Source organism: Hibiscus syriacus, unplaced genomic scaffold, assembly GCF_006381635.1.
Source record: "Hibiscus syriacus cultivar Baekdansim isolate YM2019G1 unplaced genomic scaffold, ASM638163v2 tig00111095_pilon, whole genome shotgun sequence".
Taxonomy (NCBI): Eukaryota; Viridiplantae; Streptophyta; class Magnoliopsida; order Malvales; family Malvaceae; genus Hibiscus; species Hibiscus syriacus.
In genome coordinates, this window is record NW_024062980.1 from 139,483 (window position 1) to 159,669 (window position 20,187).

The 20,187-nt window shown below is 32.9% G+C and overlaps 1 protein-coding gene across 1 annotated transcript in view; it reads right to left on the bottom strand.

Moving 5' to 3' along the window:
* Nucleotides 1-2,310: 2,310 nt before the first annotated feature.
* LOC120152629 (PRA1 family protein B4-like) overlaps nt 2,311-20,187 on the bottom strand; it is a 30,747-nt gene continuing 12,870 nt past the window's right edge. Inside the window, exon 3 of the mRNA XM_039164817.1 lies at nt 2,311-3,117. Within this exon, the coding sequence (XP_039020748.1) occupies nt 2,448-3,095 (648 nt within the window). The 5' untranslated portion in view covers nt 3,096-3,117 and the 3' untranslated portion in view covers nt 2,311-2,447. The remainder of the gene's footprint in view (nt 3,118-20,187) is intronic.

Below are 20,187 nucleotides of genomic sequence, written 5' to 3' on the forward strand. Positions count from 1 at the left end.
GTATGAATTATTTAAATTTCAGTATTGTAAAACTAAAATTATTTAAATCTCAGTATTGCAAAACTCTTTTAAGTTTAAAAAATCAGTTTATTTATATTTCAGTTTATTTTAGCAGTCTGCAGACTTTAAAAAACAAACAATCATATTCTTGCAGACTGCAGACTTTTGGTCCACCTCTTCTGCTGCAGATGTGGTCCGCAGACTTGTTACCTCTGCAAAAACAAACACCACCTAAGACATTCACAAATCCTCTCAAAAGCTCTCTACAATTTTCTTCTTTTCTTCGGTGCTAAGAGAAGAGCAGTTCCATTGCAATTCACTCCGGTTTTCAGGTGTACGAATTCTCAAAGCGATTGTGTTAACCTCGGGAGACGATCCACCTATCGCAACGATTACACATATTGGGACACATTCGTTTCTAAGGCAGTGGTTTCACCACGACACAGCTCAGATTCTTCTATTCAATATTTTATTTTGCAGTATAAATATTTTCAACAGACTCGACTCGACTGAGTGAGTCGTAGAAAGGGAGGAGGGAAAGGAAGCAGAGGAAGTTGAAGATAATGGCGACGAGGTGGGAATCGGGGGAAGTTATGGAAGAATCGTCAGAGAGGCTAGAGGGGGTGATGCGAGCGATGTGGCCAAAGAAGAGACCATTAACATCAACGTTAGAGGATGGGAGGTGTTGGATGATAGAGGTTAGAGTGGACGCATATCGTTCGAGACGTGAAAATGGTAAGGGTAACAACGAAAAGCAAAAACAATGTATGATATTAAATTACGGACGTAATGCAATGTAATGGTCGAATTATAACGTTGTTTAAAACTATCATGATATCATAATTGTACCTACAATATAAAATTATAAAAAAAACAAATCATATCATAATGTGTCACGAACCGTGAATTTATAATTATATTCTGAACTAATTTCACGTAGGTGCGCTTCATCTCTCTCTGAACAATTGTTGGCTAAATGGGCTCTTCACCGTCGTTAACTTATAATATAGTAGTCATATATATATATATATATATATCATGAAAAGTTGAGAGACATAACTCAAACTTGAAAATTAGTCTATGAATTATTAAACATTTCAAGCTATTTGGATTTTATTTTATAACACTAATATAGTTTGAAACTTTTCGAAATTGAATTTACAAAATTACTAGTCTCTTTTGAATCCATTAAAATTTCATTTACCTCTAGATATGTGTGCATATATCGAAAATAGATAATTAAACTGAATAAAAACGAGTGAAATCAATTAAGTTAATCCAAATAAATGGAAAACCGAATAAATCAGACAACTTCAAATAACAAAGCTAATGGAAATTTGTTCGATGTTTGAGGATCATTCTCAAAATCCCATCATCCGACAAATAATTTCACCTCCTAGTCCCTAATTCATATCCAGCAGCAAATACATGAACACCACCATCAGAGCCGTAAACGAGTTTAGTCGAATTAGAATATCGTTGAACTTTCGAGAATTTAAAATTATCAAACCCGACTTAAACTCAAAATAAAAAAAATTGAAGATCGACTCAATTCGAAAGCTCGTACGGTCAAAATTTTCAAGTTCAACTCGAAATTAAAATCTGAAACTCGCCTCTAGCTCAAAAAAAAACTCGAACTTAAAATATTCCCAAACTTAACTCGATCGAAGTTAAAACTCAAACTCGGTCTGATATCATGTTTAAAAAAAATATTAATATTGATATTATAAACAATTTAATTTAAAAATATAAAAAGTTTATATACTCCCTTTGTCTTATAAAAAACTGTCTATTATTGATTTTTTTTTGTCAATTTTTAAAATTTTAATTATTATTATTTAAAATTTATAATCGATAAAAATATGTAAAAATATATTTTAAAAACTTTCAATTAAGTAATTTTAAATATATATTTTATAAAATTTAATTATTTAAAATATTTAAAATAATCAAAGTCAAGTTAAAATTTTTTGACATTTTAAAATTCAATAAAGACGTTTTTATGGGACGAAAGGAGTATTATTTTTTTTAATTGCTCGTAAATTTTTCAAGACAATAGTCTAATAGTTCGTTTCACTCGTTAAATATCATTTTGTGAATTCCCACAAATCAAAGAGAAAATTTGGTTATGAATTTATGCACAGATCTGACTAACTAGAAAGAATTCCCACAAGGTTTTCATAAACACATGATTTCAATGCATACAACTCAAACACAATGAATCCACTGTATAAAAGCATCTAATTAGCCAGATCCATATACATATCACCGAAGTTAAAAGTATATAATAAACCCTATTCATCAAAACAGTGAAGAAAAACCATGAATTCCCCTGTGGAGATTTTATTCCCTAAAAAGAAAAAAAACTTAAAATTGAATGTATAACAGGTGAAGCGATATTGAATCCTAGAGGCAAAGATTTAGGGAGGAAGAAAGATGGACCGGAATCAGACACGAGCGGCAACAACAGGGGCAGCGGAGGCGGCGGCATTGGAGGCAGCACCACCTAGATATGATAAGAAACCGGTGGATACTTGTTCTTGTTCGTCCAAGAAGAGATCCTCGGGGGCCCTGAAGGCGCCATGAGCACAGACTAGTCCAACTCCAACCATGAGAGCGGATATGAGGAGAGATCCAACGGACGTGAGAAAGACGACGAAGACGCTGAAGACGATGAGGATGCCGAGAGTCTCGCGATCGGAGAAGGAACGGCCGAAGACGACGAGAGGCTTGTCGGCGGGACGGAAGAGGAAGAGGAAGATCCAGGAGGAGAGGAGTCCGAGGAGGAGGAGGAGGGAGAACGGATGGGAAAGAAGGGAAAAGGCCAGTATAAGACCGATCACCGACAGATAGTTGACTCGGAAGTATGAGTAATTCTTGCGTACACGGACGAGGGCATCGGAGAAAGATTCCGGCTTGGAGAAGGCGGAACGATCAGCAAGTTCAGCCCAGGGGCGGCGCTGGGAAAGGCCGTTGCGGACGGAATCATTGAGATGTGATAGGAAAGAGAGGACTGCGGGGGTGGCGGCGGGCGGCTGGGATTCGACGGATTGTGCGGATGAGATAGGGAGGACGGCGGGACCGGTTGTTGACATTGCAGTTTGTTGGAGAAGAGAATTTAGAATGTAGAGGAGGTGCGGATTTAGATCTAGATCTGGGCCGCACAAAATAAATAAAGAAGACGGAAGTAATTTCTTTTCATTTTCTTTCTTTTTTCCTTCATCGTTACGGATTCATCACCGTCAATTGAGCAAGGAAAGATTTTTAATGGAGTCAAATCTCAATTTCAAATATTAAATTATTTTGAATTCCAAACGTTTCTGGTAAAGTTAAATAATCTTGTTGTAGCCATTGATATTTAAATTCGTGACTTATAAAAATAATAATAATTCTTTTAATTAATAAGATAAATTGATCGTGTAAGATTTAACTTAGATTAATTTTAATAAAATTTGTCGAATTATATCTTAATAAGTTCACCAACTTTTATGTCCTGCATATAAATGGAGTTGTCTCAGGAAAGACGGATTAATATACTACTAATATATGACGTTACCAGAAACATAATAAGATATTTAACAAAGTCGATTTAGCGTTACCGGAAATGTTGAGTAATAATAATGTTGTAGGTGAAAATCATGAAGAAATATTAAAAAATTTGCAACCGACAAACTTAGCTTGTCGGTAGGTATCAATACCATTAAAATATGTATCGATACATAACAATATATTATATAAAAATATGACAAAACAAGGTTCAATATGAAAAATCGGTAAAGTGATACCAGATATGTTGAAGGTATCGATACCATTAAAATAAGTATCGATACTTTTGAAATTTAAAAGAAAAATAATACTAGAACCTATAAAGTATATATACTTTATAAATATGTATCGATACATGACAATATAACATGTAAAAATATGACAGAACCGGTTTCATTATGACAAAACCGGTAAAGAGATATCGAATATGTTGAAGGTATCGATATCATTAAAATAAGTATCGATACTTTTGGAATTTAAAAGAAAAACAATACTAGCGCCTATAAAGTATCGATACTTTATAAATATGTATCGATACATAACAATATAAGAAGTAAAAATATGACAAAACCGATAAAGAGATAAAATATATTGAAGGTATCCATACCATTAAAATAAGTATCGATACTTTTGGAATTTAAAAGAAAAACAATACTAGCGCCTATAAAGTATCGATATTTTATAAACATGTATCGATACATAACAATATAACAAGTCAAAATATGACAAAACCAGTTTCATTACGACAAAACCGGTAAAGTGCTACCAGATATGTTGAAGGTATCGATACTTAAATAAGTATATGTAATAATTATCGATACTTTTAAAAAATGAAAACGTATCGAAAGTATTAACACCTGACATAAAAGTATCGAGACGTGGGTAATTGTATCGATTAAATATAAATAACATATCCGGTTAAAATATCAAAGGCATAGCTAAATTTCCTATGAAAATAGATAGAACACGACCGTAGTTTTCGAAATCGAAGCGTAATTGTTGATGTATTTCAGAAGGCGTTTTTAAAACGAAGTTTGTTTGTTGCTGCAATCGAATCAAAAAGTAAGTTGTCAAAACCCTAGTTTTGATTATTACAGTAATTAGAAATAGGGTTTTATGTGTTTGGGGTTTTCGAAGTAAAGAAGCATTTGAGACCGATTACATGTAGAAAGTGATATTCTAGGTAGATAATAAATATCGATACTTTTATAAAATATTATACGTAGAAAATGATATTGTAGGTTGTATAAATGTATCGATACTTGTAGTATAAAGTATTCTCATTCGTTTGAAGAAAATAGGGATTATGGTTTTTGGGTTTGGATTTTGAAGTCAAGAAAGATTTGGGACCGATTATATAATATTATAGGTATAAAATAAATATCGATACATGTATATAATATTATAGGTAGAAAATGATATTGTAGGTTGTATAAATGTACCAATACTTGTAGTAATGGCCATTCAAATTCTTTTGAAGGAAACCGTTTTACTATAATAGTAGTTATCAATATTTGTATATTGAATAAAGTGTATGTAACCAGTATTTGATTTTGATTTGCGTAAACTGATATATGAAGGAAAAATGAAGTCAACGGATCTTACAATTTCTGATCGCGAAGATGACTTTCAAATTGAGTCTGAGAGTATGAACAATGAAGTAAATCGAAAGCAACCATTGGATGATACGTACTTCTAGTAAGTATCAATGTATTTTTGTTATTATTGTTGAAATGATAATTGGATTAAAGTATTAAAGAACTTTAAATTGATTACAAATTTTAAATGTTTACAGTATGACCGAATGCCAAAGGATGAAGGAAGATGGTAATCACATCGGTTCGGTATGTAAAATGAAATTGACATTGAGTATAATTTAGTGTGAATGTATTGATTAAGAAACATTTATGCTTGTCCGCTTTTTGTGAGTACTATCTATGGATGCGGAAATATGTGCAAGTATACACAATCGAACAAGTAATACAATGAGATGAGTATCGTATCCACAGGGATTGGAGAGATCTTGAGTAAAGTTTATGCACTATTCTAAAGTAACTAAGTATAGCTAATGATATTCGCAAATGAGAATATTGTGGCAAAATGGATGGGGATGTCGTGACAAATTAAATTGTGTTTAGTGCAAACAAATGGAAATGCAAAGGCAATATAAAATGTAAATACTGGATTTAATTATAGGGACTTTAGACTCCTCACACAACAAGCTACTATGGGAATGAGTGATGGGAGTTACCTAGGAAAATCTAAGTCCACTTTTCAGAATGGTTTTACTTCTATGCCTTAACTGCCCGACAGAGTTTACTAAGGGTGCCCTATGCTATCTCTAGTTAAGGGACTCGACAGATTGAAGATGCCTTGGCAAAACCGATTGGCGTTAGCTACTGCAGGGATCCTATTGGTCCAGATAACATGATATGTCTCGACAATACCTTTTTGTGACATCATTAACATCTAACCTATCACTCATGCATAACTCCTTTTAGTCGAATGAAATCTTAGCCTTATCTCTAAGGTGGATTAGGCCTAGTTACTATCTAGAACCCCTTGCTTATGTGGTTCCTCCCTAGTTTCTCTCGAATACTAAGGATATGCTACTTAGGCATTCTCTCGAACACTAAGTAATCACCTAAGGAATGGCTACTCTCATAGCTCCTACAACCTTAAGGCATTAAAATTCATAAGCAAAACAGATTATAACATAGAAAAACAATCATTCATTAAAGTAAATCTTAAATATCCAAAATAAACTCCCACCAAATAGGATTAGTTAATGGTGGGGTTCGAAATAAGCAAGCACAAAGCAAGTTAATCCATTCATTACAACCCAAATAATAAATAACGAAAGCAAAGAGCAAAGGGAAGGAAGAAAAGCCTTCGACATGTACTGCCGGAGATTCCCTCGGCCACCACGAACAGTCTCAGCGATCTAGCTCCTCTCAGATGCCTAGTTCGCCACTCCCTATAGCCTGTCAACGGAGGAATGACACGACAAAAACGATTGACGGGAAAAAAAGAGAACTTTTTCTCCGAATTTTTAGGCTCTTGGCGGCTGTCTAAAAATCTCCTCAAAAAGTCAGGCTTCATATTCCATTTATAGGGGAGAATGAACCTAGGGTTTTGTGTTAAAATTACACTTGTACCCTAAAGTTCATTCCTTTTATGTGAGAGTTGGTGCAAAGATGGCAATTGGCCGCTCCTTTAATGCTAATTGCAGAAAGCACTTTTTATGCCACGACAGCTGGCTCTTACTAAAAAATATATTCTTTGACTTTTTATGCCCAGAAATGTCGTCCGAGATGTCACGACAATCGCATTTTGCTCAGTAGTCTCATCATGTCATGGCAATTCCCTTTTGCATATCTTTGCTTCCAAATCCTGCACATCATTAAACAAAACACCTTCCTCATAAAGCAACACTGATTACAAAATAAAATGTCGCGAAAAATAGAATTTCACCACATGCAACTATATGCTCCTAAATGTATCTATATGATCTTATATAAGCTCTTAGACAGACAATAACTTAAGTGAAAAGGTCCCAAATATGATCTTTTTACGGAGTTATCAATGCTTAATTTTAGGTGAAAATGATGTGTTGGAGAAACGAAAGTCGATGACTGATGCTGAGAAGGAACCTTATTTGACACTGTCAAAAAAGGATAGACAACAGTACAAAGCTTGGAGGAAAACACATGAAAAGAAGGTATTCATTAAACTTACAAATACTTTGATAAAAGATATATAAGAACAATAACATTATATATTTTTTCAAAATGTAGGAAGTGTCGACAAGGTGCAACATAAAAAGAGTGAACTCATTAATTGAACACCTTAAGGAGAAGAATAAAGTTAATGTCCTTGAAGAAATGGGGTTTGTATATTTGATCGGAGTAAGGGATCGACCAATTCGAAGAGAATTGTGTCGATCCTTGGTGGATCAATTCGATAAAGAAGAATGCAAAGTTAAATATGGTGAATATTTATTTCCTCTGAGGGTTACATGTGTTGTAGCCGTCTTAGGGGTAGAAGATAAAGGAAAAAGTGTTGAAGAAGTCATTAAGACTAAGAACTGGAAAATACTTGCCTCCAAATATGAGTTAAAGCATAAGGTGACATATGCTGAACTTGAAGAGGAAATCAAAAGCGGATCTTATGAGGGGATAACCTGAAGGCACGGGTTCTATTGTACCTTGTCGGGATCTTTCTTTGTCCAACGGGTGATACATCCCCGAGTTACCTCAAAGGGTATATAGCAATCTTAGTGTAATATCCCAAAATTAGGGTTAATGACTAAACAAAAGTTTTGAAATTATGAGGTATGATTTCAAAAGATTGAAAAGTTCAATGACTTATTTGGAAATATTTTGTGAAAGATTGTTGGTATTAAATGAAGTAAAGGGTAAAATGGTCATTTAACAAGGGAAGATTTTTATTTTTCTCTTTTTAACGGAGTAAGCCACGTGGAAATAGGGGGAGACAAAGTTAGCTTCCAGAGTTCTTTTCTTTTTCTTCATTCCTTCTACGTGAGAGCCATTGAATAAAATATCGAGCGTAAGCAAGTTCCAGAACGACCGAAAGGTTAGAATTGATCAAGAAGAAAAAGTAAGCCATAGGAGTGATTGATAGCAAGTGAGGCCCAGGTGAGTGCATATTAGTTTATATATGATGTTTAAGGAAAATAAGACTTGTGATGAGTATATTTCCTATATTATGATGCATGAATTCATGAATATATGCATGTGTTGATATGATTGTTGGGTGTGACTTAGTACTTGAATATGATTGTATGTGTTATATGTTATGGTATATGTTATATGATATAAGTGAGTACATGTTAGTGTAATTGTGAATGAGTATAAAGGATCTATGTGATGATATAAGAATCTCTTATAAGATATATAATATGAACATAAGAGATCATATGAACATGAGATAAGTGATTAGGAATGAAATGATATGTTTATATGAATATGAGGAAAGACATATATGATATGTGAAATATATGGAAGTGAACTATATGACTATGTGATTATATGAAAATATGATAAAGAGCTATGTGAAAGAATTATGTGACATATAAATGTGAAATCATATGAAAATAAGTAATGTGCTTACATGATCACAAGAAATGAGATATATGAAATAAAAAGTATATGTGATACGTGAAAGCGAATCATATGTTTATATGATTATGGGAAATGATATGGAAGAGAATGACCATGTTATGTGAAATGAGAGCTAGAGGTATAGTTGGTATGCCAAGAGTCGAGGGTTACCTATGTCTTTCGAGACATATAGACAGTTTACCTATGTCATTTGGGACATATGGACATGTTACCTATGTCCTTCGGGACATATGGATAGTGGTCTTTCGGAACATATTTCACATGACACTCAGTGAACCCTTATACGAGCTGTGGTGACAACATACGTGCACAACTTCAATGTACTCACATATTTTTAGTTCTCACATGTATACATGGGCTATCTTAAAGATATTACATGAGTAAACTCTATGTGATGTTATATGTTTGTTTGGTGATATGATATGATGATGTGTATGAATGTCAAATGTAAGATGATAAGATAAAAGGGATTAATGATAACCTATATGAAAGTAATAAGAACGTAGATGATGTATGTGCAAATGTATATATGTTACAAGAAAGAATATATACTTTCGTATGATATGATAGCATTAGTTATTCATGCATTGTTAGAAGTTAGAGTTTACGTTAAATGTTTTACTATGCCTCACTAAGTCATAGACTTAGCGTGTAAGTGTTTCACATGTAGGTTCTGGAAAGCGATAAGAGAAGCGAGGAGGAGCAAGACAGGTCAGATTCTCCTTTGCACAGATTAGATCAGAAATGTAGTTAAGTATATGTATTTTGTTATATAGAACATAGTTGGTATGTAGTCTAAAGATTTGAATTGTATAAGCTCTGATATGGTTTGTAAATTAAATGTTTTTAAATTAATGCAAAGTAATTATTTCCTTGATTTATGAATTTGAATTTTTCCATTTTGTAAAGAAAAACATTTGAAAAGTCAATGTGATACTTCAAACTCGTATTCGGGTCAGATACGGGTTAGGGTGTTATATTTAATGGTATCAGAGCTAAGGTTTAGCCGATTCTAGGCTTAAACTGAAGGTAAAAGAGTTTTAAAATGTGCACATGCCAACTCAAATTGAAAATTTCTGATCTGATAGTATAAGGAGTGTGATGTCTTGCTAATAGAATTAGATTATTACGTTATAATAGAAGTATGATAATGAGAGTTTCAAAAGAAGTGAGAGGTAATATATCTGATGGTGATAGTAATTCAGCTACCCTGGCCAGGCAGGATGAAGAGCGGACACCTCAGGAAGTGCATCGTAAGATCAAAGGTGGATTTCAGAAAGTTGAAATCATGTTAGAATAGCGTTAGAGGGTTTCTACTGTTATGAATCGAAAAAGTGATATGGAGTAGTTTTGTTATTACGTGGATAAGATATAATATGGTGAACAAGTGTCACCATAAGAACGTTAAAAGATCAAATGATGTGGTTAAAATTTATAGAATAGTTCAAGAATACAAGCGTATAAGATAAATGAAATAAGAGTTATGAATTTGAAACAAATGGACAATACTGTGTATAAGTAAGAATGTGGAATATGATAAGGGTTAGCATTCTAGATGGAAAGAGTTAGCATTGACTAACAAGAGTATGTGATGAAAATGTATTGGAATTATAAGATTTTAAGATATTGTCATGTTAAGATAACCAAATATAAAGGAGATATGTATACAATTATATATTTTGATATATATTTTGATCATATAAATATGATATAGTGAAGGAGGTGAGGATTTGTATGTTTGAGTAAGCTAAGGATTGATAAGAAGAGTTTAAGAATGGGTACCTTGGTGATCAATTTATAAGAAAAAAGAAGTTAGAATGTTGAGTTTGAACAAGGAAATTGCTTGGTATATGAGAATGAATATGAATTTGATAAGTTAAGTAAATTATTGATAGGTTAATTACAACTGGAAAGAATGTATATGAATGGTGCGATGAAGGTTTATGCTTGAGACTGGAAGAACTGGTGCTGACTAATAGAGTTATGTGATAGTAAGTGTATTAAAGTTAAAGGATTAGAAGATGATGTGAGGGTAAGCTAACTACGTATGGTGTGGATTAAGATAGGATTATGTATTTTGATCATGGAAATATAAGGTAGTAAATGAGATAAGGGAATAATACTATATATGAATAAGAGTGTGGGTTTGATAAGTGAGTACATTATACTGGTTTGATTTCAACTGAAAGGATGTATATGATTAGTTTGATTAGAGCTTATGCCCTAGATTGAAAAGTTGTTACTGATTAACTGTAATGGTATGGATAAGAAAGTTATAAGTTTGATATTGAAATGGTACAATTTTCAATTCTTAGAGGAACGAGAATAGGTGTTATCAATTATGCATCGGAATATCGTTGAAAATTAATTGGGGTGATTATTAATTCGTTGAACAAGTACGTAAGATTATATGAAAAGATTGTGTGTATTATATTATAGACAAGAATTAAGGAATGGGTATTGTAATTTGGATGAAGATGATGTAAGTACAAGATATGGTAAAGACTGAGGTTCTGTATAAGTGGAGTTGATTATCAAAGTTATGAACATGCGATAAAGATCGGTAATCAGAGATGAGTATAAGTGATAGGAAAATAGTATGTGAACATGAAAGAAAAGATATGATCTATGTATAAGGAGATTTTGATTTTTGAAGGAATAAAAGGATAAAGGGATAAAGAAATGAAAAAGGGAAGTTAAAGGAACAAGTATGATAAAGGTAATATGGAAGTGTAGATTATTAGTTTGATATAGAAATGAGAAAAGTGTGCAAGGTGGTGTGGAAAAATTGTTTGATTCAGTAAAATATATGTTTAATCATATTTAAAAAAGATTTAAGGTTGTGTTCTTGGTCAAATAGACGTAATCGGAGAGATAAGAATTTAGTTATGTGTATTAAGAAAGTTTAGAGGCAATCAAATGATGATGGAATAAAAGTTTGGTTATTATGGCAAGGAAATTGAAGATTGATAAGGAATTTGATCAATTTATTATTTTGAGTAATAAGAATTGGTGTTATTGTCTACATGATAAGTGACAATAGAGGGAGGTATCAAAGAGAAAGGTAGTTGAATAACTAAAGGAAGGAAAGGCAAGTTTCTGACGGGGACAGGAAAGATTAAGTAAAGGAAGCAATTTGATAAAATTAGAAGATTTGTTCTTATCAATGTGTGTAGTGAAAATTTGAGGACGAATTTTCTTAAAAAGGATGGGAGATTTGTAATATACCAAAATAAGGGTTAGTGACTAAAATAGAAGTTTTGATATTGTGAGGTATGATTTCAAAAGATTGAAAATTTCAATGACTTATTTAGAAATATTTTGTGAAGGATTGTTGGTAATTATTAAATGAAGTAAAGGGTAAAATAGTCATTTGGTAATGAAAGTTTTTATTTTCCCTTTCTAAGGGAGTAAGCCACGTGGAAATGGAGGAGGCAAAGTTAGCTTCCAAAGTTCTCTTCTTCTTCTTCTTCTTCTCTTCCTTCCTCCTATGTGAGAGCCATTGAATAAGATATCGAGCGTAAGCAAGTTCCGAAACAACAGAAAGGCTAGAATTGATCAGGAAGAAAAAGTAGGCCATAGGAGTGATTGATAGAAAGTGAGGCCCATGTGAGTGCATATTAGTTGATATATGATGTTTAAGGGAAATAAGACTTGCGATGAGTCTATTTCCTATATTATGATGCATGAATTCATGAATATAGGCAGTGTTGATATGATTGTTGGGTGTGACTTAGTACTTGAATATGATTGTATATGGTATATGTTATATGATATAAGTGAGTACACGTTAGTGTAATTGTGAATTAGTATAAAGGATCTATGTGATGATATAATAATCTGTTATAAGATATATAATATGAACATAAGAGATCATATGAACATGAGATAAGTGATTAGGAATGAAATGATATGTTTATATGAATATGAAGAAAGGTATATGTGATATGTGAAATATATGGAAGTGAACTATATGACTATGTGATTATATGAAAATGTGATAAAGAGCTATGTGAAAGAATTATGTGACATATGAATGTGAAATCATATGAAAATAAGTAATGTGCTTACGTGATCACAATATATGAGATATATAAAAGAGAAAGTATATGTGATACATGAAAGTGAATCATGTATTTATATGAATATGGGAAATGATATGAAAGAGAATGCCCATGTTATGTGAAATGAGAGCTAGAGGTATAATTGACATGCCAAGAGTCGAGGGTTACCTATGTCTTTTGAGACATATGGACAATTTACCTATGTCCTTTGGGACATATGGACAAGTTACCTACGTCCTTCAGGACATATGGATAGTGGTCCTTTGGCACATATTTCACATGCCACTCAGTGGAGCCTTATACGAGCTGTGGTGACAGCATATGTGCACAACCTCAATGTACTCAAATATCTTTAGTTCTCACATATGTACATGGGACATAGTTGAGGAGAAAGACAGGTTAGATTCTCCTTTCCACAGATTAGATCAGAAATGTAGTTGAGTATATGTATTTTGTTATATAGAACATAGTTGGCATGTAGTCTAAAGATTTGAATTGTATAAGCTCTGACATGGTTTGTAAATCAAATGTTTTTAAATTAATGCAAAATAATTTTTTCCTTGAATTATGAATTTGAATTTTGCCATTTTGTAAAGAAAACATTTGAAAAGTCAATGTAACACTTTTAACTCGTATTCGGGTCGGATACGGGTTGGGTTACATGCATAACTCCTTTTAGTCGAATGAAATCCTAGCCTTATCTCTAAGGTGGATTAGGCCTAGTTACTATCTAGAACCCCTTGCTTATGTGGTTCCTCCCTAGTTTCTCTCGAATACTAAGGATATGCTACTTAGGCATTCTCTCGAACACTAAGTAATCACCTAAGGAATGGCTACTCTCATAGCTCCTACAACCTTAAGGCATTAAAATTCATAAGCAAAACAGATTATAACATAGAAAAACAATCATTCATTAAAGTAAATCTTAAATATCCAAAATAAACTCCCACCAATAGGATTAGTTAATGGTGGGGTTCGAAATAGCAAGCACAAAGCAAGTTAATCCATTCATTACAACCCAAAATAATAACGAAAGCAAAGAGCAAGGAAGGAAGAAAAGCCTTCGACATGCACTGTCGGAGATTCCCTCGGCTACCACGAACAGTCCCAGCGATCTAGCTCCTCTCAGATGCCTAGTTCGCCACTCCCTATAGCCTGTCAACGGAGGAATGACACGACAAAAACGATTGACGGGAAAAAAAGAGAACTTTTTCTCCGAATTTTTAGGCTCTTGGCGGCTGTCTAAAAATCTCCTCAAAAAGTCAGGCTTCATATTCCATTTATAGGGGAGAATGAACCTAGGGTTTGTGTTAAATTACCTTGTACCCTAAAGTTCATTCCTTTTATGTGAGAGTTGGTGCAAAGATGGCAATTGGCCGCTCCTTTAATGCTAATTGCAGAAAGCACTTTTTATGCCACGACAGCTGGCTCTTACTAAAAATATATTCTTTGACTTTTTATGCCCAGAAATGTCGTCCGAGATGTCACGACAATCGCATTTTGCTCAGTAGTCTCATCATGTCATGGCAATTCCCTTTTGCATATCTTTGCTTCCAAATCCTGCACATCATTAAACAAAACACCTTCCTCATAAAGCAACACTGATTACAAAATAAATGTCGCGAAAATGAATTTCACACACACATGCACTATATGCTCCTAAATGTATCTATATGATCTTATATAAGCTCTTAGACAGACAATAACTTAAGTGAAAAGGTCCCAAATATGATCTTTTTACGGAGTTATCAATGCTTAATTTTAGGTGAAAATGAGTGTTGGAGAAACGAAAGTCGATGACTGATGCTGAGAAGGAACCTTATTTGACACTGTCAAAAAGGATAGAACATACAAAGCTTGGAGGAAACACATGAAAAGAAGGTATTCATTAACTTACAAATACTTTGATAAAAGATATATAAGAACAATAACATTATATATTTTTCAAAATGTAGGAAGTGTCGACAAGGTGCAACATAAAAAGAGTGAACTCATTAATGAACACCTTAAGGAGAAGAATAAGTTAATGTCCTTGAAGAAATGGGGTTTGTATTTTGATCGGAGTAAGATCGACCATTCGAAGAGAATTGTGTCGATCCTTGGTGGATCAATTCGATAAAGAAGAATGCAAAGTTAAATATGGTGAATATTATTTCCTCTGAGGGTTACATGTGTTTAGCCGTCTTAGGGTAAATAAAGGCAAAAGTGTTGAAGAGTCATTAAGACTAAGACTGAAAATACTTGCCTCCAAATGAGTTAAAGCATAAGGTGACATATGCTGAACTTGAAGGAATCAAAAGCGGATCTTATGAGGGATAACCTGAAGGCACGGGTTCTATTGTACCTTGTCGGGATCTTTCTTTGTCCAACGGTGATACATCCCCGAGTTACCTCAAAGGGTATATAGCAATCTTAGTAATATCCCAAATTAGGGTTAATGACTAAACAAAAGTTTTGAAATTATGAGGTATGATTTCAAAAGATTGAAAAGTTCAATGACTTATTTGGAAATATTTGTGAAATTGTTGGTATTAATGAAGTAAAGGGTAAAATGGTCATTTAACAAGGGATTTTTATTTTTCTCTTTTTAACGGAGTAAGCCACGTGGATAGGGGGAGACAAAGTTAGCTTCCAGAGTTCATTTCTTTTCTTCATTCCTTCTACGTGAGAGCCATTGAATAAAATATCGAGCGTAAGCAAGTTCCGAACGACCGAAGGTTAGAATTGATCAAGAAGAAAAAGTAAGCCATAGGAGTGATTGATAGCAAGTGAGGCCCAGGTGAGTGCATATTAGTTTTATATGATGTTTAAGGAAATAAGACTTGTGATGAGTATATTTCCTAATTATGATGCATGAATTCATGAATATACATGTTTGATATGATTGTTGGTGTGACTTAGTCTTGAATATGATTGTAGTTTATATTTGGTATATGTTATGGATATAGTGAGTACATGTTAGTGTAATTGTGATGAGTATAAGGATCTATGTGATATAAGAATCTGTTATAAGATATATAATATGAACATAAGAGATCATATGAACATGAGATAAGTGATTAGGAATGAAATGATATGTTTATATGAATATGAGGAAAATATATGATATGTGAAATATATGGAAGTGAACTATATGACTATGTGATTATATGAAAATATGATAAAGAGCTATGTGAAAGAATTATGTGACATATAAATGTGAAATCATATGAAAAGTAATGTGCTTACATGATCACAAGAAATGAGATATATGATAAAAAGTATATGTGATTACGTGAAGCGAATCATATTGTTTATATGATTATGGGAAATGATATGGAGAAATGACCATGTTATGTGAAATGAGAGCTAGAGGTATAGTTGGTATGCCAAGAGTCGAGGTTACCTATGTCTTTCGAGACATATGACAGTTTACCTATGTCATTTGGGACATATGGACATGTTACCTATGTCCTTCGGGACATATGGATAGTGGTCTTCGGAACATATTTCACATGACACTCAGTGAACCCTTATACGAGCTGTGACAACATACTGCACAACTTCAATGTACTCACATATTTTTAGTTCTCACATGTATACATGGGCTATCTTAAGATATTACATGAGTAAACTCTATGTGATGTTATGTGTTTGGTGATATGATATGATATGATGTGTATGAATGTCAATGTAAGATGATAAAAAAAGGATTAATGATAACCTATATGAAAGTAATAACGTAGATGATGTATGTGCGATTAGAAGTTGAAGAAAGATCTAATTCTGACTTGTATTTGATGATTTTGGCAAAAATTGAGATTTAGAGAGAAAGAGATGATGATTGACGTTTAAGATAGAAGAGAGCGTTTTAAGATAAAAGGTTTTTCTGAGCGTTTAATAACCAGAACTCGTGGGGGTATCGATTCTCTAAAGGGGGGTATCGATTCCCTAAATAAGGGAATCGGTTCCCATTCAAAGGGGGAATCGGTTCCCCTTCAAGGGGGTATTGATTCCCTCTGCACCAAAACTGATAAAATCTGATTTTAAACACTCAAAATGCTAAATTAATTTTCTCTAGTGGTATTGGCAACTCATATATTGAAAATTAATCATGTTCAATCAATCAAATTTATCATTAAAATTTATTTGAACATAAATTTAATTTTCACCAAGAATCATAAACTCCCCCTAACTAAAAGTAATGAATGCAATCAAAAATACTACTATATGCATTTTTCATTTATTCTTAAAAGTGCTAAAATTATTTTAAACACTAAGTGAACATAGGTCACTTAAACCTAATTCTCTCCTAAGTGTCCAAAAACGTTCCTTGTCTAAAGGTTTTGTAAAGATATCCGCTAATTGATGCAAAGTATCAACAAATTCTAGAACTACATCTTCCTTAGTGACATGGTCTCTAATGTGAGACAAATATCATTAGTATTGTCACACTTGATAGGAATGGTACCTACTTCAATTTCATAAAAAATTTGTTGTTTCATCCATAAAACTTGTGCACAACACTACAGGAAATGTATCGACTTCAGTGGTAGATAATGCAACACAATTTTATTTCTTTGAAAACCAAGAATCAACATATTTCCAAGGAATTGGCAAGTACCAGAGGTGCTTTTCCTATCTAATTTGCATGCTCCATAATCCGCATTAGAAAAGGCATGCAACCTAAAGCTAGAGTCTCTAGGATACCAAAGTCCTAAACTAGGAGTGTCCTTAAGGTATCTAAATATTCTCTTAATAGCTAGTAAATGTGATTCCTTAGGCATGATTAAATCTAGCACATAAGCAAACACTAAACATAATGTCCGATCTACTTGCAGTTAGATAGAGAAAGAGCCAATCATTGACCTATAATTAACATCCACACATTACCTCCTTCATCTATGTCAAGCTTTGTTGATGAGCTCATTGGAGTGTCATGAGGTTTCCCATTTTCCAGTCCAACTTCTTGAGCATATCTTTGATGTATTTAGCTTGATGATGAAATGCCATCTTTTCTTTGCTTGATTTGGAGTCCCAAGAAAAATGAGCTCCCCCATCATGCTCATCTTGAATTCACTTTGCATTAGCTTAGAAATTCTTGGCAAAGAACATCATTAGTAACCAAATTTATATCACAACATAATTTGAACTACCAATAAATTTTTACCTTTATGCTTTAAAAATAATGTAGTGTCAACCTTCCCTTTTGAAAAACTTTTTTTAATTAAAAAGTTTGAAAATTTCATACCAAGCTCTAGGAGCTTGTTTTAAACCATAAAGCGCTTTTGTCAATTTAAGAACATGATTTGGAAATTTTAAATCTTCAAAACATTGAGGTTATTCCACATACACTTTCTTTTATAAAACCATTTAAAAATGCACTTTTAACATCCATTTGATATAATTTAAATTCATGAAAACAAGCAAATGTTAATAACATTTTAGTTACTTCCATCCTAGCTAAGGGAGCGTATGTTTCATCATAGTCTATGCCCTCTTTTTGAGTATACCCTTTAGCAACAAGTCTAGCCTTGTTTCTCACTATATTACCACTTTCATCAAGCTTATTCCTATATACCCATCTAGTACCTACAGTAGATTTATTACTAGTCCTTTCAACTAATGTCCAAACTTTACTCTCTCAAATTGATTTAACTCTTTTGCATAGCCATAATCCAATGTTCATCATTTAATACTTCTTTAATATTCTTCGGCTCTATGCATGAGATAACTGCAACATAATTAAAAAAAATTCTAAGAGAGGATCGAGTTGTTACCCCTTTGGATGGATCACCTATTATTTCACCATCCTTGACATAGTTGTATTCCCTTGGGTAAAAGACTTCTCTTTCTTCAATGGTTGGATTCTCGAGAGGATCTTGAGTTTCCTCGTCTTTCGTTTCTTCCTTTGATGATGGTTCTCCAACGTCATGTCCAACATCATTTATATTTATAATGCCTACATCATCATTCATACACGAATCCTTCCTCGGAAGGAGATTATCATTGAAAACAACATGTATAGACTCTTCTACAACTAAAGTTCTTTTATTAAATACTCACTAAGCTTTAGAATTCAAGGAATAACCCAGAAAATCCCTTCATCACTTTTAGCATCAAATTTGCCAAGATTGTCTTTACCTTTGTTTAAAACAAAACATTTACATCCAAAAGGATGAAAATAGCTAATATTAGGCTTTTTATTTTAAAAAGGTCATATGGAGTTTTCTTCAAAATAGGCCTAATCATTACTTGATTAATAATATAACAAGCGGTATTTGTGGCTTCCGCCCAAAAATATTTTGGCAAATTGTTTTCACAAAGCATGGTTCTAGTAATTTCTTCTAAAGTTCGATTTTTCCTCTCAACAACTCCATTTTGTTGAGGGGTTCTAGGTGCTGAAAAATTATGGCTAATACCATTAGAATTACAAAATTTAGTAAATCCAAGATTTTCAAATTCAGTTCCATAATCACTCCTAACACTAGTTATAGAGTAACCTTTTTTGTTTTGGATTACTTTTGAAAACGCGATGAATTTTTCTAATGCTTCATCTTTAGCACTTAAGAATAGAACCCAAGTATATCTAGAAGAGTCATCTACCAAGACAAATGCATATTATTTTCCACCCAAGCTAGTAGTCCTAGATGACCCAAAAAGATCTATATTGATCAATTATAATATTCTACTAGTTGATACATCATTAATGGACTTAAAGAAGCTTTTCTATGTTTTCCTTTAGCACAAGCATCACATATTTTATCGTTATCAAATTTTAGCTTTGGCAACCCTCTAACTAAATCTCCTTGAATCAATCGTTGCAAAATACTCATACGAGCATGTCCTAGTCTCCTATGCCATAACCAACTATCATGCTCATCCATAGCAACTAGGCATAAATTAGTCATATTGATAGAATCTAAATGCACCATGTAATGTTTCCTATTCTATGACCAACAAGCATAATCAAAGTAGATGCAATGTCAATCAATTTTGCAAACACTTAATTTAAAAATAAAACATTGTATCTTTTGTCAAATTCATCTAATCGGATTATGCTTTAATCCATTCACATACAAAACATCATGCAATTTTGATTATCGAGATTAAAAGCACATTCATAAAGTTTTTGAAAATGTTATGCATTAAAACTAAAAAAATGCATAAACATTAAGAAAAATTTAAGGTCAAAATTTTGCAAAAACCAAAGTTCTTAAAAAAATGATATCAATTGTTAAAGATATATCAAAAACAATTTTAACCAAAAATAATATGATGAACTAGAGTTTATAAAACATTACAAAAAATTACTATGTTCATCATACAATATTTTTCAACATACATGAGATAAAACATAATCATTTAAAATTATTCAACATTTAAAACCTCATGCATACATAAACTAAATGGGCAACCAAATAAAATAAAAACATTAAGTTTAGAGGTTACCC